The sequence below is a fragment of the Primulina huaijiensis genome, chromosome 8, assembly GCF_012295235.1.
Source record: "Primulina huaijiensis isolate GDHJ02 chromosome 8, ASM1229523v2, whole genome shotgun sequence".
NCBI lineage: Eukaryota > Viridiplantae > Streptophyta > Magnoliopsida > Lamiales > Gesneriaceae > Primulina > Primulina huaijiensis.
In genome coordinates, this window is record NC_133313.1 from 10,191,012 (window position 1) to 10,215,793 (window position 24,782).

Here is a 24,782-nt window from a genome sequence, read left to right on the forward strand (position 1 = left end):
ACCTTATTTTCATCTCATTTCCTACTAACTTCATTACACTACTTCTACCTGCACCTCTTACTATCACTATTTTAACACATATTCATTCTCAATACACCATGGACAATATAAAAATCATGTTCAATCTCAATATTGATACTTCAATCATCACGTGAAATCTAATGAACTAAAGAGCTACATGATAAACGACATAAACGTATCATTATCATTTGTACGAGTAACCGGGCATTACAACTAGCTCAATTGGTACCAGACTTGTCCTGAGTATCTATATATCCATGTGATCTCAGGTTCGAGTCTGGGGAGGCACAAGCTCCAGTGCATGGGCTGGAGAGTTCTATGAGTAACCCATACGACGCCTATGGAAAGCCCGTGAGAGAAGAGCTCCATAGATGGGTCAAGGCCCATAGAGCAGAGCCCAAGATCGGGATAACCTTGTGTCGATTGGGGCAGTGGGCCGTATGGGCGGTCCACTGGGCCTGTAATGGGTCGTTACACTCCCCTTCTTGAAAAGGATTTGTCCTCAAATCTTTATCATCTCCTACATCAAACAATGAAAGATCAGTAACATTAAAGTGGAGCTGACATTGTACTCACCGGGTTAGTCTAGCTTGTAGGAATTGTCGTTGATCTTTCAAGCACTTGAAATGGTCGATCATCCCTAGGTAGGAGCTTTGAACGACTCTTCTCTGGGAATCTTTCCTTCCTTAAGTGCAACCAAACCCAATCTCTCTTTTCTAACACAAACTTCTTTTTCCCCTTGTTTGCTTGCTTTGTGTACTGCAAGTTCTTTTTCTCAATACTGGCCTTTACCTTCTCATGCAAACTCCTAACAAATTTAGCCTTCTTCTTGCCATCCATGTTCAACCTTTCACTCACAGGCAAAGACATCAAATCCAAAGGAGTTAACGGGTTAAAACCATAAACAATTTAAAATGGCGAATAATTTGTAGTATAATGCACGGTACGATTATAAGCAAATTCAACAAACGACAAGCATTCTTCCCAATTTTTCAAGTTCTTTTTAAGTATAGCACGCAAAAGTGTTCCTAGAGTTCTATTAACAACTTCAGTTTGTCCATCCGTTTGAGGATGACACGTAGTAGAAAACAACAATTTTGTGCCTAGTTTAGCCCACAACGTCTTCCAAAAATAACTCAAAAACTTAACATCACGATTAGACACGATAGTCCTAGGCATACTATGCAGCCTAACGACCTCTCTAAAGAACAAGTCTGCAATGTTAGATGCATCATAAGTCTTATGACAAGCAATAAAATGTGACATCTTAGAAAATCTATCAACAACAACAAATATTGAATCCCTCCCCTTCTTAGTCCTAGGCAAACCCAACACAAAATCCATCGAAATATCAACCCAAGGTTCACTAGGAACAGGAAATGGTGTATACAACCCATGTGGTTGTGTTCTAGACTTAGCTTGTCTACATGCTATGCACTTTTCACAAATACGCTCAACATCACGTTTCATATGTGGCCAATAGAAATGTTTATGCAAGCAACTCAAAGTTTTAGCCACACCAAAGTGTCCCATCAAATGAAATGCCCAAGATTTTATTTACCGTAATCTGAGAATAATCTGAAATTATTTATTGATTAATCAAGGTAATTATAGACGGAGCGGATTAGAACGGGAAAGACGCGAAATAGGTGCGAGGGAGGTGCCACTCGCGCACATGCACGACGGGACGCGCTAGCATGCGCGGATCGGGCAGAAGACTCCGCGCATATGCGCGGAGTGAGGGCGCGCATATGCGCGAGTCATCCAGCAGCTTGTCCAGAGAGCTGGGCGCATATGCGCCGGATGGAAGCGCGCATATGCGCGAGGGTGTGTGTGCACGAGACAGTAGGTTTCGCGCATATGCGCGAGGATGGGGCGCGCATATGCGCGAGCCGCTGAGTACACAAGCGCTGAGACTAGATATATATACAATGGATTTTGATTCTCAGAATCCGTAAGAAAAAAAATTGAGGTCAGGAGGAAGTTTTCAAATTTTCATCATAGAAATTGATTTGCGGGCGAACCGTCTATTCGATTTTGAATCCGACTTCAGTACTGTGTTCCTACCGACGCAGGCTACAACAGGACGCAAGTTTTGTTACGTTTAGACATGATTTAAAATTATGATATTGTTAGAATCAAATATGAATTATATATGGTGTTTTTGATACAGTAGACATCGTATATTTGAAGTCAGATTAAAGAACAGACTGTTTATGTAATTGTTATGATTTTTGGAGTTGATTTGATTGAGATTCGATATCAGATTTGTATTATCGTTGAGATTCTGAGTTATACCGATATCAATTATGAGTTCTTGTATTATATCTGTGATGTTGAGATTGACGGGGTTATTGAGACTGTATTATTATTGTAATGCCCGAGAGTTTAGTACTGTAATCCGACATTGATTAACTGACAGAATTGAGATTTCAGGAGCTAAAATAAGACGTGAAAGGAGAAGCCAGGAGTCGGTGTATTATAAGCCAAGATGTTGGACAGAACATCTGGCGCCCGAGCGGTAGTTTTTGACCGCCCGAACGCCAGAGTAGAATAAGTTAAGGCTCGGACAGAACTCGCCGCGCCCGAGCGGTAGTTTTCGACTGCCCGAGCACCTCTTGGATTTCATGAAAATGAGACATGTTTCTTTGACATGCAAATGGATGTATATAAGCTGATTTTCCTCAGAAATTGGTAACAAGAATCGAAGGAATTTTCAGAGAAAGCTTCAAACTCTTCTGTGGCTGAGAATAGTGATTGGGAAGGAACCGATTATCAGAATTTCAATTCAAATATAGTTCTGAGATCCTCTCGCCAACAACTTCAACTGAACGTAAGTTTTATTGAGTTTTGATATGATTTCAAATTATGACATTGCTAGAATCAGATATGATTGTTATATGATGTTTTTGAGATATTAGACATCGTAGAACCGAGAACAGATTGTTTATACATTTGTTATGATTTTTCAGAGATGGAATTGAGATTATTTAGATTTCTGAGATTATAGATTAGATTGGATATTGGTTATGATTTGTAATTGATATATATTGTTGTCTGAGTTGACGGGATATCAGGACTATACTGTTATGCCGTCGAAACAGAGAATGAATATTGATATAAGTTGTATATTGATGTTGTGCCTATTCGATATGTCATTTCAGATTGATATTGACAGCTTTGATTTTGAGACTTCGACAGAGCCAGAAACCGACGAAAGAAAGGTATAAATCAATGTTAACCGGGAGATCGACTTGGGTCAGACTAGACTTGAGTTTCCCTAAATCACATACTTGTATGTTATTGGTTTCATACCTTTATATTGGTTGAATGAATATGCTTAGTCTATTGATTTATAGAAAAGCAGAGAATAGCATATAGCTATTGAGTGAGAGTCGCTGACAGAGTGATCATTGGCCCATTGCACATTGTCAGAGTAGGCATTGGCGGATATGCCAAGACAATGGATATTTGATTTATATCGATGTTGCTTAGGAATGGATCGATTCCTACCGTGGAAATTCGGTATTTTGTAATATCCAGGAACCGGGATCCCTAGATTAGAAACGAGTCGAGTCTGAGATGACGAGTCAAAGAGTTTTATCTGTATTCACTAATGTGTCATAATTTATGATTTATGTTTTGTGATACATGGGTTATGCTTTTGTATTTGATTTTATGCATTTTACGTATACATTGTTTATACTGGGATTTTATTCTCACCGGAGTTATCCGGTTGTTGTCGTGTTTGTATGTGTGTATGACAACAGGTGGGACAGGATCAGGGTCAAGAAGAGGATGATAGAAAGGACAAGTTAGCGTGGTGATCCGGATCAGACGTAGTTAGGTTTCAGCACTTGATATATAGTAGTTGAACCCTAGTATCGTTTGTTGTATGCTGGACAACACTTGTACTTTTATACTGATGTGTATACTAGACTGATTCCATTACGTTCCGCATTTTTAAAAAAAAAAATTTTAGACCCTGTTTATCTGTATTGATTGAATTATTTCTAAAGAATGATTAAGAAATGAATTAATGTCCGGGTCCCCACAACGGGTGGTATCAGAGCAGTAGGTTCCTGAGATTGAACTAGAACAGAGTAGTAGGTCTAGAACTGTAGGTTCTGTAGACTGAAGTAGAAGCTATGAGCGGGGTAGATTGAGTTTTCTTTCCTGCTTTTGTGTGCTAACATGATTACTGCTTTTCTTATTACATGTTTACCTGATTATCTGATTTGATTGGTAAACTGTATTAATTGAGAATGAATCAGAACCGATTCTTGATCAGCAGTAAGATGATCGGAGAGGGGACTGAACTGAAACAGATTTGTTGTATTAGGTTACTAATCCTTTTGATAATCAGATATGCCTCCCCGAAGAGTACCTGAACAGGGCAGTTCTTCGGCTAATCTGATGGATGTTACAGCAACTCCGATGGAAACGCTACTGAAGAGATTTCAGTCGTTCAAACCGCCAACCCTGAAAGGAACAGAGACTTCTGTTGACTGTGAGTGTTGGTTAGATGACATTGAGATGCTGTTTTATTCGCTGGATTACACTGATGAGCGCCGAGTCAAACTGATTGGACACCAGTTACATGATGTTGCAAAGAATTGGTGGATCACGACAAAGAGAGCTTTGGAGCATCGAGGTACGAATATCACTTGGAATGTCTTTAAAACCAAGTTTTATCAGAGATTTTTCCCAGTGTCGTACAGGAAAGACAAAGGGGCAGAGTTTGCTAATTTGAGACAGGGTCAGTTGAATATTGAAGAATATGTGGCCAAATTCTCTACATTACTCCGATTTGCTCCTCACGTTGCCGAGAATGATGAAGCTGTTGCTGATCAGTTCATCAATGGCCTGAATCCCGAAATTTTTACATTGGTGAACACAGGGCGACCAAATAACTTTGTTGATGCCCTGAACAGAGCAAAAGGAGCTGAAGCTGGTCTGATGAGACAGAAAAGAGCTTCGTATGTTCCTACAGCACCAAGACCACAGCAACCGCCTCTCAGATTTGAGAGTGGCAGCAGCAGTGGTGGGAAAAAGGATTATCCGAAAGCCAGAGGAAAACAATTTAAGAAGTCTGGCAGCAGTTCTTCTAGCTCCAGTGGTTCACGACAGAGCCAGAGTTATACCGGAGTTTACTGCAGAACCTGTGGAGGGAGACATCCCACTGAGCAATGCCAAGGAGTGATTGGTAGTTGCCGTATCTGCAGACTGTAGGGACACTTTGCCAGAGTTTGTCCACAGAGAGGTTCCCAAGGATCCCACGGAGCAGAATCAGTTGGATCAATGTCTCAGACTGATAGACGATCATCAGCTGTACATTCTTTTCAGCCACCACCATCCACCCAGTCACAACAGAGGCCAGGAGGAAGCCAGACAGTTAGCCAGCCTCCTAGACAACAGGCCAGAGTATTTGCCTTGACAGAGGAGCAGGCTCAAGAAGCACCAGACGATGTTGTTGCAGGTAACTGTTCTTTATGTGGTTATCCTGCTTATGTATTGATAGATACAGGTGCTTCTCATACATTTATATGTGAGAGATTTGCATTGAGTCATGCATTACCTGTTGAGTCCCTTTCTACTGTAGTGTCTATTTCTTCTCCGTTGGGGAAAGGTTTGATATCCGTCAATTCGGTTAAACATTGTACACTGCAGTATGAAGGGCATGAGATTGAATTAGATTGTATTGTGCTTGGGTTGTCTGATTTTGACTTTATTATCGGTATTGATGTGTTGACCAAGTACAGAGCTACCGTTGATTGTTTCCACAAGATTGTGAGATTTAAACCTGGCATGGCTGACGAGTGGAAATTTTACGGTAAGGGTTCTAGGTCTAGAATTCCTTTGATATCTTTTATGTCTATGACTCCATTGTTACAGAAAGGAGCAGAGGGGTTCCTTGTCTATTCAGTTGATTTACTGAAATCGAGTCCATCATTGGCGGACCTGCCAGTGGTGTGTGAATTTGCTGATGTCTTCCCAGATTTGATTCCGGGATTGCCTCCGGTTCGAGAGATAGATTTCAGCATTGAATTGGAAAGAGTTGAAGGAGCAGTTAGAAGATTTACTGGCCAAGGGATACATTAGACCGAGTGTTTCCCCTTGGGGTGCTCCAGTGTTGTTTGTGAAGAAGAAAGACGGTTCAATGAGACTCTGTATTGATTACCGGCAACTGAACAAGGCGACGGTAAAGAATAAATACCCATTGCCCCGTATAGATGATTTATTTGATCAGTTGCAAGGTTCTTCTGTATATTCCAAGATCGATCTGAGATCTGGATATCACCAGCTGAGAGTCAGGGATTCTGATATCTCAAAGACAGCGTTTAGAACCAGGTATGGACATTATGAATTTATTGTTATGCTGTTTGGGTTAACAAACACTCCAGCTGTATTTATGGGTCTGATGAACCGTGTATTTCAGAAATATCTTGATGATTTCATGATTATTTTTATCGATGATATTTTGATTTACTCCAAGAATATGATGGACCATGCTGAACATTTGAGGATTGTGTTGAGAACTCTGAGAACTGAAAAATTGTATGCAAAACTGTCGAAATGTGAATTCTGGTTGAGACTGGTTGTATTTCTGGGTCACGTCATATCCGGAGATGGTATTTCTGTTGATCCTAGTAAGGTTGAGGCTGTGATCAGTTGGCCGAGACTGACATCAGTGCCGGAAATACGTAGTTTTATGGGTTTAGCAGGATATTATCGACGATTCATTAAAGATTTTTCCAGTATTGCTAAACCGATTACGCAGCTGACTCAGAAGAATGCTCCATTTGTCTGGTCTGAGGAGTGTGAGTCTAGTTTTGTTGAGTTGAAGAAGAGATTGACCAGTGCACCGATATTGACTATCCCGTCAGGTACTGGTGGATTTGTTGTATATTGTGATGCTTCTCACAGAGGTCTGGGTTGTGTTTTGATGCAGCGAGGACATGTGATTGCTTATGCCTCGAGACAGTTGAAGCCGCATGAATCTCGCTACCCAATTCATGATCTTGAATTGGCAGCCATTGTGTTTGCACTGAAGATTTGGCGACACTACCTCTACGGTGAGAAATTCGAAATCTATTCTGATCACAAGAGCTTGAAATATCTGTTTTCACAGTCAGAATTGAATATGAGACAAAGAAGATGGCTTGATTTGCTGAAAGACTTTGATTGTGAAATCAATTACTATCCGGGAAAGTCGAATGCAGCAGCTGATGCACTGAGTCGAAAGGTATGTTCTTTATCCTTATCGACAATAGGTGTTTCCAATTTAATAGAAGATTGCTGTTTGTCTGGATTGGTATTTGAAACAGATAGTAGACCATTGAGATTATATGCGGTTCAAGCCGAACCAGAGCTAATTTTGAAGATTAAAGCGGCTCAGAAAGTTGATCAGAATGTAAAAATCTCGATATCGATGGTCAGAGCAAGGCATCGATCAGAATATCAGGTGCGTGATGATGTACTGTATGTGAATAATCGTATTGTTGTGCCAGATGTTTCAGAGTTGAGACAACAGATATTGTCAGAAGCGCATAGCAGTCGATTCAGCATTCATCCTGGTGGCAGAAAAATGTATAATGACTTGAAAAGACAGTTCTGGTGGAAACAAATGAAAGCTGATATGGCAAAGTTTGTCTCGAGATGTCTGAATTGCCAGCAGGTGAAAGCAGAAAGAAAGAAACCAGGAGGTCTACTGCAGAGTTTGTCTATTCCTGAATGGAAATGGGATCACATTTCCATGGATTTTGTGACGCAGTTACCGAGATTCTCTTGAGGTTGTGATGCGATTTGGGGTGTGATTGACCGATTAACCAAATCCGCATGTTTTATTCCATACAAGATGACATATCGACATGACCAGATGGCTGAGATTTATGTCAGGGAAGTGGTCAGATTGCACGAAGTGCCGAAGTCAATCGTATCAGACCGTGATCCTCGGTTTACTTCGCACTTTTGGCAGAGTTTACAGCATGCTCTTGGTACGAAGTTGCATCTGAGTACCGCATATCATCCACAGACCAACGGACAGTCAGAGCGGACTATTCAGACACTGGAGGATATGCTGAGAGCTGTAGTGCTTGACTTTAGCACTAATTGGCAAGATTCATTGCCACTTTGTGAGTTTTCGTACAACAACAGCTATCAGACGAGTATAGAGATGGAACCATTTGAAGCGTTGTACGGAAAGAAATGCCGATCCCCTCTGTATTGGGACGATATCTCTGAAGTTCCCGAGACTGGACCTGACATGATCAGAGATATGACTGAGAAAGTTAAGCTGATTCAGAAAAGAATGAAGACAGCTCAAGACAGACAAGCTAAATATGCCAACATCAGACGACGACCATTGATATTTGAGGCTGGAGACCGAGTATTCTTGAAGATTTCACCTTTCAGAGGAGTTGTCAGATTTGGCAAGAAAGGGAAGCTGTCTCCACGTTATGTTGGGCCGTATGAAATTATCGAGAAGATAGGAGATCGTGCCTATCGACTCGCATTACCGCCTTCTCTATCTGGAATACATGATGTCTTTCATGTATCTATGCTGCGGAAGTATCTCCCCGATGATTCTCATATTATGCAGCCAGACGAGGCCGAGCTTGATGAATCTCTGAGTTACGTTGAAAAGCCGATACAGATTATTGATCGTAAAGAAAAACAGCTCCGAACGAAGACTATTCCACTTGTGAAAGTTCAATGGACTCGTCACGGCATTGAAGAAGCCACCTGGGAGACTGATTCGGACATGAGGCAGGAATTCCCAGAGTTATTTCGATGATGTGAGTTTCTTATTTAGGTTCTGTTATACATTTCTTTCTGATATGATTTGATTGCCTGTGATTTCGGGGACGAAATCAAATCTTAGGGGGGGAGAAATGTAATGCCCGAGAGTTTAGTACTGTAATCCGGCATTGATTAACTGACAGAATTGAGATTTCAGGAGCTAAAATAAGACGTGAAAGGAGAAGCCGGGAGTCGGTGTATTATAAGCCAAGATGTTGGACAGAACATCTGGCGCCCGAGCGGTAGTTTTTGACCGCCCGAGCGCCAGAGTAGAATAAGTTAAGGCTCGGACAGAACTCTCCGCGCCCGAGCGGTAGTTTTCGACCGCCCGAGCGCCGCTTGGATTTCATGAAAATGAGACACGTTTCTTTGACATGCAAATGGATGTATATAAGCTGATTTTTCTCAGAAATTGGTAACAAGAATCGAAGGAATTTTCAGAGAAAGCTTCAAACTCTTCCGTGGCTGAGAATAGTGATTGGGAAGGAACCGATTATCAGAATTTCAATCCAAATATAGTTCTGAGATCCTCTCGCCAACAGCTTCAACTGAACGTAAGTTTTATTGAGTATTGATATGATTTCAAATTATGACATTGCTAGAATCAGATATGATTGTTATATGATGTTCTTGAGATATTAGTCATCGTAGAACCAAGAACAGATTGAAGAACAGATTGTTTATACATTTGTTATGATTTTTCAGAGATGGAATTGAGATTATTCAGATTTCTGAGATTATGGATTAGATTGGATATTGGTTATGTTTTGTAATTGATATATATTGTTGTCTGAGTTGACGGGGATATCAGGACTATACTGTTATGCCGTCGAAACAGAGAATGAATATTGATATAAGTTGTATATTGATGTTGTGCCTATTAGATGAGTCATCTTGTGACATAAGTGCCGGATAGTGATAGAATCGTCACTGGCACATTGCACATTGTCACAGGATAGGACTATGGCGGAAGTGCCATAGTCTTTGACGGATAGGTCAGGACATCGGACTTTTGGTCATATCGAAGTGAATAGAATTGGAGTTGCTTCAATTACTGATGTTCGATATGGAAAGGGCCAAAGTCCGTGAATAAGAACGGGCCACCACCCCGATCGGGAGTGTAGGTGGGTGTATGTTCTTATTCAGATCGGGATCCCTAGATTAGGACTGAGTCGAGTCTGAGTCTGAGAATCACGAAGAGTGATTCATTGATTGATACTGAATTATGTTCCTGATTATGGTACATCTTTAGAATAGGATTTATTATTGATATTTGATTCATGTTTCTGATTTTGATACATGTTATGAATGCCTGTTATATGCTTTTATATTGTCTGTATGATTGCATGTATACATGGTTTATACTGGGAATGTAATTCTCACCGGAGTTAATCGGCTGTTGTCTTGTTTGTATGTGTGCATGACAACAGGTGGGACGGGATCGGGATCAAGAAGAGAATGAGTCAGGACTAGTTAACGTGGAGATCCGGGCTCAGAAGTAGATTATGATTCAGCACCGATATGTCGTTGAGCCTAGTAAATGTATTTAGTACAGGACTTGTACTTTTAGATTTATATGTACATTACGTTTCCGCATTGCATTTTAAAAAGAAAATTTTTATTTTTAGTCCCATTTTTATTAATTGTTATTTGGCGTTAGTAATGCTTACGACATGGATTAGCGTTCGGGTCCCCACAACAGGTGGTATCAGAGCAATAGGTCCAAAACTGTAGGTTTTGAAGACTGAGATAGAAGCTAGTGAGCGGGGTAGAATGAATTTTCTTTCCTTGCATGTGTTTGCTAGCATGGGATTTATGATAATGTTGAATTACATTGTATATGCTAATGTTGCAATATGTGCTTACTGTGTTTGAAAATACATGTTACCTGAATATCTGAGTTGATTTGGTAATGTGTATTATTTGGAAATGAATCAGAACCCATTCTTGATCAGAAGTAAGCTGATCAGAAAGGGACTGAGACGGATTTGTCTCATATGATTGCTGACTCTTGTAATCATCAGATATTCCTCCTCGAAGAATTACAGAACGAGGTAGTACTTCGACGGATCAGATGGATGTGTCAGAAACTCTGATGGAAACACAGTTGATGAGGTTTCAATCATTCCAACCGCCGATTCTGAAGGGTACTGAGACGCCAGTCGATTGTGAAAATTGGCTAAAGGACATAGAAATGCTATTTGAATTTCTTGGTTTCACAGATGATTGTAGAGTTAAACTGATTGGGAACCAGTTACGGGAAGTCGCAAGAAGTTGGTGGCTGGTAACCAAAGAAGCCTTAGAACAGCGTGGTCCAGTGATTACCTGGAAAATTTTTAAAGTTGAATTCTATCATAGATTCTTTCCCGTATCATACAGACAGGATAAAAGTGCAGAGTTTGCAAATTTAAGACAGGGTCAATTGAATATTGATGAGTATTTGGCCCAGTTCTTCACCTTGCGACGTTTTGCTCCTCACGTGGCTAGGAATGATGCAGCTGTATTTGATCAGTTCATCCCAGGGATTGAATCCGGAGATACGTACATTGGTAACTGTGAAACAACCGAATAACTTTGCTGATACACTGAACAGAGCCAGAAGAGCAGAAACGGTTCTGATGAGACAAAAAGAAGCCTCGTATGTTTTTCTAGCACCGAGACCAAAACAACTGCCTTCCAGAATCGAGATTGGCAGCAGCAGTGGTGGAAAGAAAGAACAATTGAAAGCTCGAAAGAAACAGTTCAAGAAGCTAGAGAGAGGTTCATCTAGCTCCAGTGGTTCTAGCCCGAGTTATGCGGGGATTTATTGCAGAACTTGCGGAGGGAGACATCCCACGGACCAATGCCAAGGAGTTACTGGTAGATGCAATATATGTAGACAACAGGGACATTTTGCTAGAGTTTGTCCACAGAGAGGTTCCCGGAGATCTCATGGAGCAGAATCATCTGGTTGTAGTGATCGAGGAACAGACCCAGGATGCACTTGATGATATAGTGGCAGGTAACTGTTCTTTGGTGATTATTTTGATGTATATATATTGAGAGACACTAATACATCCTATACATGATTTCTGAATGTATTGCATTGATATATGCTTTCCATGTTGGATCTGTATTTACTGTAGAATTTATCTCTTTACCTTTTGGGGAAAAGTTTGATATCAGTGAATTCTGTGAAACATCGTATACTGCAGTAGGATGAGAATGAGATTGAGTTATCTTGTCTTGTACTGGTGTTGTCTAATTCTGACCGCATTATTGATACTAATATGTTGACCAAGTACAGAGCTATCACGTACTATTTCCAGGAAATGGTAAGATTCGGACCTGAAATGGACGAAGAATGAACATGGTACGGTAAGGATTGTAGATTGAGAATAACTTAGATATATGTGATGTTCATGACTCGATGATTATCGAAAGAAACGGAGTGATTCCTTATAGATTCAGTTGATTTACTGAAATTGAACGTATCGTTGACTGATTTGCCAGTGACAGGAGAGTTGCTAAAGTCTTCCTAGATGAGATTCCGGGTTTGCCTTTCAGTCAGGGAGATTAATTTCAGCCTTGATTCGATACCAGGTACTGTTATTATTTCTAGAACTCCGTACCGAATGACACTGATTGAATTGAAAGAATTGAAAGATCAGTTAGATGAGTACTGGCCGAGAGTTACATCTAATTGAGTGTTTCTCTTTGAGATACTTCAGCTATGTTTGTGAATTGATGAACCCAGTGTTTAGAAGTATTCTGATGATTTTATGCTCGTTTATCTATGATATTCTGATATATTCGAAGCATATGCCTGACTGAATCGAATTTGTGTAAAATTGCATTGAATATTCTTGGAACTGAGATGTGTATACAGAAATTGTTGAGATGTGCATCTTGATTGAGATAGATTGTATTCAGGACAGTTGATATCCGAAGCTAGTATACCGATTGATTTTAGCACAGATGAGGCCGTGATCAGTTGGCTGAGAACGACATCGGTGTCAGAAATTCGTGGTTGCATGAATTTAGCAGGATATTATATACGATTGTTGTATTGAATCTGCTTGAGTCTTGTTATCTTTTAAATCAGTATTTGATACAGATTACATGTCATTGGGACTCTATACGGTGTGAGTTAAATCAGAGCGGATTTTGCGAATTAAAGTAGTTCAGAAATTTGATCAGAATTTACAGACCTTGATTTTGATGATTAGAGCAGAGTATCAATCAGATATCAGGTATGTGACACTGTATTGCATATACATAACCGATTTGTTATGCCAGATGTTTCGGATTTGCAACGACAGGTATGGTCAGAAGCGCACAGTATTTGATTCAGTGTTCTTTCTGGTAGCAGAAAAGGTATGATAATTCGAAAAGATAGTTTTGATATAAACAAATAAGATGAGTTGTGGCAGAATTTGTACTGATACGTCTGAATCGCCGACAGATAAAGACAGAAAGATAGAAACCAGGGGATTGGTTATATAGGTTATTGATTCCTGAATAGAAATGGAAGTACCTTTCTATGAACTTTGTGATGAAACTACTGAAATTTTTCCAAGATTGTGCTATAATGTGATTGTGATTGACAAATTGCTCGAATTTGCATATGTTCTGTTGTACAGGAAGACGTACAGACATGACTAGACGACTGGGATTTATGTCAGAAAAGAGGATAGAATGCACTGAATGCCAAAGTTAATTTTATCAGATTATGATTTTCGTTCGCTTTTGTACTTTTGGCAGATTATACAATGAGTTCTTTCACATAACATCCACAAACCGACGGAGAGTCGGAGTGGACTATCCAGATACTGGAGGATATCCAGGAAGCTGTAGTGCTGGATTTTAGCACTAGTTGACACGATGTATTGTCATTTGTGATTGTCGTATAACGATAGCTATCATATGAGTATTGAAATAGCTTCAGTCGAGGTATTGTACAGTGAGAATTGTAGATTTCCTTTATTTGGGGATAATATCTCGAAGATACCTGAGATTGGACCTGATAGGATCAGAAATAGGATGAAGAAAACGAAGACAACTCAGAATAGATCGATTCAATACGCCAACGTCGGATGATGACTGTTGGTATTTGAGGTCAAAGATGGAATATAACCTTGACTGGGATTAACAGATTTAATAGGAAATGATGGTGTCAATCTATCATGAGCTATTTATTGATTAGAATCAGAAATCCGAGAAAGAACGATAATTCAGAATGAAGACTATTTTGCTGTTGAAAATACAGTAAAGTTGACAGGGTATCAAAGAAACTACCTGAAAGACAGAATCTGATATGAGACTGAGATTTCAGAATTATTTCATTGAGATGAGTTTTCTTATTACCCTCTATTAAACATTTCGTTTTGATATCTGAGTTGATTACCTGTGATTTCGAGGACGAAATCGTATCTTAGAGGGGGAGAAATTTAATGCCCTAGATTTTATTTACCGTAATCTGAGAATAATTTGAAATGATTTATTGATTAATCAAGGTAATTATAGACGGAGCGGATTAGACCGGGAAAGACGTGAAATAGGTGCGAGGGAGGTGCCACTCGCGCACATGCGCGACGGGACGTGGGAGCATGCGCGGATCGGGCAGAAGACCCCGCGCATATGCGCGGAGTGAGGGCGCGCATATGCGCGAGGCGTCCAGCAGCTTGTCCAGAGAGCTGGGCGCATATGCGCCGTGTGTGTGTGCACGAGACAGTAGGTTTCGCGCATATGCGCGAGGATGGGGCGCGCATATGCGCGAGCCGCCGAGTACACAAGCGCCGAGACTCGAAGGTCTCGCGCATATGCGCCGATGGTAGTCGCTCATATGCGTGAGACGTGTTACTTGAAGGAGCGAGCCACTTGCCTCGTACATGAATGATATATATATATATATATATACAATGGATTTTGCTTCTCAGAATCCGTAAGAACAAAAATTGAGGTCAGGAGGAAGTTTTCCAATATTCATCATAGAAATTGATTTGCGGGCGAACCGTCTATTCGATTTTTAATCCCCTTTCAGTACTGTGTTCCTACCGACCCAGACTACAACAGGACGTAAGTTTTGTTACGTTTAGACATGATTTGAAATTATGATATTGTCAGAATCAAATATGAATTATATATGGTGTTTTTGATACAGTAGACATCGTATATTTGAAGTCAGATTAAAGAACAGACTGTTTATGTAATTGTTATGATTTTTGGAGTTGATTTGATTGAGATTTGATATCAGATTTGTATTATCGTTGAGATTCTGAGTTATACCGATATCGATTATGAGTTTTGGTATTATATCTGTGATGTTGAGATTGACGGGGTTATTGAGACTGTATTATTATGCAGTCGAAACATCAGCAGATTGACATTTGATCAGATTCAATATTTTTTGAGATTGTATTGTGGTACCGTATGTCTATTGACATTGATCAGATTGTGTTTTGATTTGAGTATTGATCAGAACAGGTTTTGAACTGAGTTATAAACTGATATTGTATCTATTCGATATTGTCATTGCCAGATTGGGTATGGACAGAGTTGAATTCGAGACTTCGTCTTCGTCGGACCGAGAAGATAAAGGTATAAAGTAATGTTGAGTTGGGATTGCACAACTCGAGTGAGGTTTGACTCGAGTTTCCCTAAATCACATACTTTATTTTATTGCATTGATATTTGCAATTAACGAATTGATATGCTTGCTCTATTTATTTTAGACGAGTATTAGATGAGTCATCTTGTGACATAAGTGCCGGATAGTGATAGAATCGTCACTGGCACATTGCACATTGTCACAGGATGGGAATATGGCGGAAGTGCCATAGTCTTTTACGGATAGGTCAGGACATCGGACGTTTGGTCATATCGAAGTGAATAGAATTGGAGTTGCTTCTATTACTGATGTTCGATATGGAAAGGGCCAAAGTCCGTGAATAAGAACGTACCACCACCCCGATCAGGAGGGTAGGTGGGGGTATGTTCTTATTCAGATCGGGATCCCTAGATTAGGACTGAGTCGAGTCTGAGTCTTAGAATCACGGAGAGTGATTCATTGATTGATATTGAATTATGTTCCTGATTATGGTACATCTTTAGAATATGATTTATTATTGATATTTGATTCATGTTTCTGATTTTGATACATGTTATGAATGCCGGTTATATGCTTTTATATTTCCTGTATGATTGCATGTATACATGGTTTATACTGGGAATATAATTCTCACCGGAGTTATTCGGCTGTTGTCTTGTTTGTATGTGTGCATGACAACAGGTGGGACAGGATCGGGATCAAGAAGAGAACGAGTCAGGACTAGTTAGCGTGGAGATCCGGGCTCAGAAGTAGATTATGATTCAGCACCGATATGTCGTGGAGCCTAGTAAATGTATTTAGTACATGACTTGTACTTTTAGATTTATATGTACATTACGTTTCCGCAATGCATTTTAAAAAGAAAATTTTTATTTTTAGTCCCACTTTTCTTAATTGTTATTTGACGTTAATAATTTTTACAACATGGATTAGCGTCCCCGTCCCCACATTAAACCACCCCCATGTGCCTCCCTAACAAGTAGTTCACGAAGTGATGACTTAGGAATGCACAATCTATCTTCTCTAAATAAGAAACCATTTTGCAAATAAAATTTTTCAGGCGGACCACGCATACAAGTTTCAAATATTTCCTTAAAGTCCTCATCCATCGCATACAAATCTTTCACATGCTCAAACCCCAAGATTTTTGAATCCAAGGTAGAGATTAGTACGGACCTCCGTGATAGTGCGTCGGCCACTATGTTTTCCTTACCTTGTTTGTACTTGATGACGTAGGGGAATGTCTCTATGAACGCCACCCACTTGGCATGCCGCTTGTTCAGCTTTTGTTGCCCTTTAAGGTGTTTTAGAGACTCGTGATCCGTATGGATCACAAATTCTTTAGGCCTCAAGTAGTGTTGCCACATTTCTCGAGTCCTTATAAGCGCGTACAACTCCTTGTCATATGTGGGATAGTTCAAGGCGGCTCCATTGAGCTTCTCACTAAGGTACGCCACTGGTCGTCCACCCTGCATCAACACTTCACCAATACCTACACCTGAAGCATCACATTCAATTTCAAAAGTATTAGAAAAATCAGGCAAAACAAGTAAAGGATCATGAATTAATTTTTGCTTAATAATATTGAAAGACTTCTCTTGCTCCTCGCCCCAATGGAAAGGGACGTTCTTCTTAATCACTGTTGTCATTGGCGCTGCCAATGTTGTAATATCCAAGCTTGGTGATCGGTACGGTTTAAGATTTAATATGTTTATTGACTCCTTGGTTAAGTTTAAATATAGTTTTGATGTTAAGAGTTGTGCTTTATGATTTATAGTATTGTGGTTATAGATGATGTGTGGTGATACTGTAGTGTCGTTGCGAATAGATTCATGATAATTTGTATATTGAGCCAATTGGTATGAGGCTAATTGGAGTGGTTATAGAAGACATAGAGGTGTAACTTTCACGTTTCGAGTTTTGTTCAAATCATTGTGGAAGACAAGCCAAAAGCGTCCCGAAGTTTGTCGTGGGTGTCGTCGTTCCTCCAGTGACACATGTTGGGAGATTGAGCATAACTCTTTACTCAGACCTTCAAATGACATGAGGCTAAATGGAGATGCAAGAAAAGACATAGAGCTACAACTTTCATGTTTATCACTTTTTCAAATTATGAAGGGAAGAGGCGTTTCGGAGGTGATCTTTGAGGCGGCTGTGCGCAGAGCGGCGCTCGAGCGGTAAGAAATGACCGCCCGAGCGCCACTGATTCTGAAAATTTTTTTTTGGACAGTATGGTCCGCGCCCGAGCGCCCAGCACAGCACAGTACAAAAAACGTGTTTTGGGTATTTTAAGGCTTATAATCGGTTGAAGCACCATTTCTTCCTCATTTTCTTCTCCTCCCTTCCCTTCTCCTTCGATTTTGAGCAAGGGTTCTCATTCCTTTCTTTTGTCCCTTTGATTCAAGTTTCTAGTTGGCTTATTGAAGTGAGAGCAAGATCATTTTGGAGTTAAGGAGCTAAAGTAAGCTTGTGGTTTTGGTTATTATTTGGATTATGATGTTGGAAAATCATGGGATGTTTGATTGTGTTGTTTTTATGGGTTTTATGGTATGGGTTTATTATTATTGAGATGTTGATGGTTCAATACATGGTTTATTGTTGTAGGAATTGTACCAAGAGAATAGAATCAAGTGATCCAAGTGTAGTAAGTTGAATTCATTCCTTGTGCTCACATGAATATATATATTGTATTTCAAATGGTTTTAACATGCTATTCCCTTTCATTTGATTCATGTTATGTATTGGTACACTTTGTTGTATATTAGAGGTTTTTATATGCCTCAATTGTATAAAAGGGAATGCAAATGAAAAGAGCATTCAAGGTGTTTGTTTTAATGTCCAAGAGAGATTTCAAATGATTTATTGGATTGATAAATAGATAGCCAGAGATTGCATGCAATTAGTTGATCAACGACCATAGGCTTATATCATGACAGAGTATCGATTTATATCGATGGGATATAGGTACAGAGACAGAGATACTATTTAGATATCAATCCACAAGAGAAAATAGAAATACCATCGTTATTGTTCATGTTCTACTATATTATTCATGTTTCAAGAGTTAGATGGTATTAATGATTTCAAAGCCACGTTTTACAGAATATGGTATATGTATATTGCTATGTAAGAGCTCCACTTGCTGAGTTTTATACTCATTTCAGTTATTTCATGTGATGCAGATAAGAGTGACGGGCCAGGACTTTGATTGGAGCCGAGGTCATATGCATAGAAGATGGAAGGAAGAAGGCTATTTTGTTAGCACTTTTGGACATGATCAAAATGATATTTTGTATTTTGTTGCAACGCTTATTTGATCATGTATATACTTTTTATTATATATTGAAATGTATTTTAAATCCTTCTTTTCTTTTAGGAAATTTTAAATTCCGCTGTTATTTAATGAAATCGATCAAGAGGGCGTTACATTTAGTTGTATCAGAGCAATGTTCTTTGGACCAATGCATATGACTTCGTCTACTTTCAACAGTCCGGGTATGTCTTTTTCTTCATCTATTCATTGTTATTGGTTGATATATATTATGTGAGCACATTGTAGGATTTAATGCCTCCTAAGAGAAGCCTCAGAGGGTGAGGATAGCCCCTCATTGAGAGTTGTTGACGAGTTCTGTAACGACCCATTACAGGCCCAGTGGACCGCTCATACGGCCCACTGCCCCAATAGACCCCAGGCTATCCCGATCTTGGGCTCTGCTCTATGGGCCTTGGCCCATCTATGGAACTCTTCCCTCACGGGCTTTCCATAGGGGTCGTATGGGTTACTCATAGAACTCTCAAGCCCATGCACTGGAGTCTGTGCCTTCCCAGACGCGAACCTGAGATCACATGGATATATAGATACTCAGCACAAGTCTGGTACCAATTGAGCTAGCTCTGACCCGATATCATAAAATAACAGCGGAATTTAAAATTTTCTTTGAAGGCAGGAAGGATTTAAAATACATTTCAATATATAAACAAAAGTTAATACATGATCAATCAAATGAGGCAACAAAATACAAAACATCATTTTTGTGATCATGTCAAAATACTTGCAAGATAGTCTTCTTCCTTCCCTCTCTTATGCATATCACCCCGGCTCCAATCAACGTCCCGGCCCGTCACTCTTATCTGCATCACATGAATAACTGAAATGAGTATGAAACTCAGCAAGTGGAACTCTTACATAGCAATGTACATATACCATACTCTGTGAAACGTGGTTTTGAAAACATTAAATACCATCAACTCTGAAACATGAATATCATAGAATGAATAACAATAACGATGGTATTTCTCTTTTCTCTGTTGGATTGATATCTATATAGTATCTCTGTCTCTGTGCCTCTATCCCATCGATATGAATCGATAACTCTGAGGGATATAAGCCTATGGTCGTTGATCAACTTATTGCATGCAATCTCTGACTATGTATCTATCAATCCAATAAAACATTTAAACTCTCTCTTGGACATTAAATCAAACACTTTGAATACTATCTTTTCTCTTGTATTCCCTTTGACATGGTTGAGACATAAAATGCCTCTATAATATACAACAAAGTGTAATAATACATAACATGAATCAAGTGAAGGGAATAGCACATTAAAACCATTGAAACACCATACATATATTATCATGTGAGCACAAGAAATGAAATTCCACTTACAACACTTGCAACACTTGGTTTCTTAAACCTTGATGGTGATCCTACAATAATAAACCCAAAAACTAACCATCAACACCCAAATAATAACATTAAATGACCATTTATCACAATACATCTATCACACGTATCATCCCCTAACTCCACCATCTTCAATAACTCAAGAACAAGAAGAAAAACCACTTACCTTTGCCCCTTTTTCTAAAAAGATGAAGTTCCAACTCCGGATTGAAGATTAATTGCTTGATTGAAAGAAACGATAAGAAGAAAATGAAGAACCCTACTTTGAAACGTTGGAGGAGAGAAAAAGAAGAGAAGGGAAATGAAGAAAATGAGAGTTTCAATCGGTTTTATGCCTTAATTCACCCAAAACGCGCTTTTGTACTGAGCTGGCGCTCGGGCGGTCATAAATTCCCGCTCGGGCGTGGACCATACTGTCCGATACAAAATTTACAGAACCGGTGGCGCTTGGGCGGTCATAAATTACCGCTCGGGCGCCGCTCTGCGCACAGCCGCCTCAAAGATCGCCTCCGAAACGCCTCTTCCTGACATAATTTGAACAAGTGGTAAACATGAAAGTTGTAGCTCTATGTCTTGGCTTGCATTTCTAATTGGCCTCATGTCATTTGAATGTCTGAGGAAAAAGTTATGCTTATTCTCCCAACATGTGTCATTATAGGAACGACGATACGCGCGACACACTTCGGGGCGCTTTTGGCTTGTCTTCCACAATGATTTGAACAAAACTCAAAACATGAAAGTTACACCTCTATGTCTTATCTAGCCACTCCAATTGGCCTCATACCAATTGGCTCAACATACGAATTATCATGAATTTACTCGCAACGCCGCTACAATATAACTACGCATCATCTATAAACACAATACCATAAATCATAAATCTCAACTCTTAACATCAAAACTATACTTAAACTTAACCAAGGAGTCAATAAACATATTAAATCTTAAACCGTACCGATCACCAAGCTTGGATATTACAATCTCCCCTCCTTAGAGGAATTTCGTCCCCGAAATTGACGTCACTGCGCAAACAACTCAGGATGCTTTTCTTTCATCTCATCCTCTGGTTCCCACGTGGCTTCTTCAATCAATTGATTCCTCCAAAGGACTTTAACAATGCCGATCTCTTTATTCCTTAATACTTTAACTTTGCGATCCAGAATCTGGACCGGAATCTCTTGGTACGTCAAATTCGGCGTCAAATCCAATGGCTCGTGGCGAAGAACATGGGAAGGATTCGCAATATATTTCCTGAGCATGGAGACATGAAAAACATTATGAACTCTATCAAGATCTGGCGGTAAGGCTAACCTGTAAGCTCGATCACCGACTCTGTCCAATATCTCAAATGGACCAATAAATCTCGGACTCAACTTTCCCTTCTTGCCAAACCGCATCACACCTTTAAGAGGTGCTATCTTCAAGAACACATGATCGCCAACCTCAAACTGCAACGGCCTTCGCCTCACATCAGCATAGCTCTTCTGTCTGGACTGCGCTGTCTTCATCCTCTCTCGAATAACAGCAACAACATCAGCTGTCTGTTGGACCAACTCTGGACCCAACATCTTCCTCTCACCAATCTCATCCCAATATAAGGGAGATCTACATTTTCTGCCATAAAGTGCTTCATAAGGTGCCATGCCAATCGTCGCCTGGTAACTGTTATTGTACGTGAACTCAACAAGAGGCAATTTGGAATCCCAACTACCAGGATAGTCTATAGTACAAGCTCTGAGCATATCCTCCAAAATCTGAATAACTCTCTCTGATTGACCATCGCTCTGAGGGTGATATGCTGTACTAAATGCTAACCGTGTACCCAAGGCTCTATGCAAACTCTTCCAAAACTCTGAAGTAAATCTAGGGTCACGATCAGACACAAAATAACACAGGAACACCATGAAGTCTAACAATCTCTGCTATGTACTCTTCGGCATATTGGTTCATGGAATACGTTGTCTTGACTGGGAGAAAATGAGCTGACTTGGTCAACCGATCAACGATAACCCAAATAGAGTTATAGCCTTTCTGCGTTCTGGGAAGACCAATCACGAAGTCCATCGTAATATGCTCCCATTTCCATTGAGGAATCGGAAATGATAGCAATGTCCCAGCAGGTCTCTGGTGCTCGATTTTCACCTGCTGACAGGTTAGGCACTGAGAAATAAACATGGCAATATCTTTCTTCATACCTGGCCACCAATAGAGTCTACGAAGATCTTGATACATCTTGGTACTACCTGGATGTATCGAGTATGGCGCGGTATGTGCCTCTGTCAAAACGTCTCGCCGAATAACATCACCAACAGGAATACAAATACGGCCTCTGAATGTCACCAAACCATCTCTATTCATCCAAAACTCTGAATTACCTCTCTCCTCTGCTCTGGCTCTCATCTCTATCAACTGTACATCATTGGCCTATTCTCTACGGATCCTGTCCGTCAATGTAGCCGGAATAACCAACGCTGAAAAACGAGCAATGGTTCCTGGAACCACCAAAGCTATCTCCTCTCGTTCGAAGTCCAACAACAACGGCTTCTGAATCATAGAACTCAAAGAAGAACTTGACTTACGTCCTAATGCATCTGCTACAACATTCGCCTTCCCAGGGTGGTAACTAATCGTCACATCATAATCTTTGACAAGCTCTAACCACCGTCTCTGCCGCATATTGAGTTCTTTCTGGGAAAACAAATACCTTAAACTCTTGTGGTCCGTGAAAATTTCACACCTTTCGCCATATAAATAATGTCTCCAGCTTTTCAGGGCGAAAACCACAGCTGCCAGCTCCAAATCATGCGTAGGATAATTTTTCTCGTAATCTTTCTACTGACGAGAGGCATAAGTCATAACCTTTCCACGCTGCATCAGCACTGCACCAAGACCCTTCTTCGACGCATCGGTAAAAACAACAAAGTCCTCTGAACCACTAAGCAATGCAAGTACCGGAGCTGTCGTCAACTTATCTTTTAACTCCTGGAATCCTCTTTGGCACTCCTGGAATCTTCCAATGAATACCAAAGTGTGTTCCAGGAGTTGAAGGATAGGTTGACGACGGCTCCGGTACTTGCACTGCCTTGTGGTGCAGAGTGTTAGAGTAGGTGCACGTCGAGCCAAGTGTTGGCCGAGTGTTCACAATGAAACTCTATGTATAAACAGTCTTTATTTTAATAATATTTGAAATTATTGTTTTGGCACATCTTTATCTGTATACCCATGCTAGTTGCATAGATGAAGCCCTTTAATATACAAATAGTAGAAAGAATATGAGATGCTCATATGATGAGTATCATGAAACTCATATTTGGAATACTGTATATTCTAAACGGTTCCTAGTCGATTCAGCCGCCGCTAAGAAGGATATAGGCCGCTCGAGCTTGAGATTAGTATCTGCGATGTGAGTACCATGTTTCATTGGTACGGGACATTGTGATGTCCGAGCATGCAGATAGGTGCTCCTGGTAGAGTGCACTGAACAACCCTCCATTAAAGGACTTTCCAAGTGGTTCTCACTTATCGAGTGGAAAAGTCCTAGTTTATGGTTGTACACCATTAGTCCTTATGACCCGGGACAACATTGAGACTCTATGTGCTAGAATTACACTTTGACTTGTTTACCGACTCTCATGGGGTCATCAGGTGGCAAGGTTGGGTGTTCTGTCGAAACATATAGGAGTCGATGCATTGTAGTCGGGGATTCACCGCTTACCTACGGGTATGGATATCCTATGTGTTTTTCATGTATATGTAGTTTGAAATCTCTGATCAGAGTATGGTGGTAATTATGAAAGGGGTTTCATAGATTACACCATCGATGCAACTACGACATGACACATAGTATCGATTCATTGACAACTCTCGATAAACCAATGGTTGTCGAATCGGTCGGGATATATGAGTTGAAGGGACCGTACTGTACGCTAACCATAATTGAATGGTTCTTGCAGGCACTATCATTTGATACCTAGGGAATCATGTAAGCGATGCTGCTAGGCGTTTAACATGATTGGTTGGGTACTATCAGACTTGAGTTCTGACGTTCTTATTATCAAGGAGTTGATAAATAAGAATGGAGCAATTGGGGTATGCTCATATAAGGACATGTTTAGTCCGAATCACATGGAGATGTGAACCCACGGCTAGTTGTATCAATGAACCATTGAGGGCCACACAAGTACTAGCTTTCTAGATCCCGTTGAGAAGTAAAATAGTTCAATGTGTTGAACGGCTTATAAATGAGTTTATAGGCGTAAGGAAAAATAGAAGTATGACTTCTATGAGAGAAATGTAAATTTTAATTTATGAAAGTGTTCCTAAATTAAAAGTTTGGCTAAATGAATAATGTATTTGAAAATTGTGATTTTCATAAACATTATTATGGACTAAATTAAATTAATTCAAGTGTTGAATTAATTAAACACTAGTGGACCTAGTAGAGTCCAAATAATTAAATTAATTCAAGTGTTGGATTAATTGAATCATATTGAGTCTTGTAGAGCTCAATTAAAATAATTATTTAACTAGTGGGACTTGGGTAAATTCAAATAATGTTTAATTAGTCTCAAATATGTTTGAGATAATTAAATTTAGTCCATCGTTTTTAATTTGATTAAAAACCATATAATATACATGCATGGGAGGTGAAAGGTTGGGAGACTACTTTTTGTGTTTTCAAGG

At 39.9% G+C, this 24,782-nt stretch overlaps 1 protein-coding gene across 1 annotated transcript; it reads left to right on the forward strand.

The window, feature by feature from the left end:
• Positions 1–10,897: 10,897 nt before the first annotated feature.
• On the forward strand, positions 10,898–11,395 carry LOC140982056 (uncharacterized). Its single transcript, XM_073448472.1, has one exon. It carries the CDS (start codon positions 10,898–10,900, stop codon positions 11,393–11,395), a length of 498 nt encoding a protein of 165 aa, XP_073304573.1.
• The last annotated feature ends 13,387 nt before the right edge of the window (positions 11,396–24,782 follow it).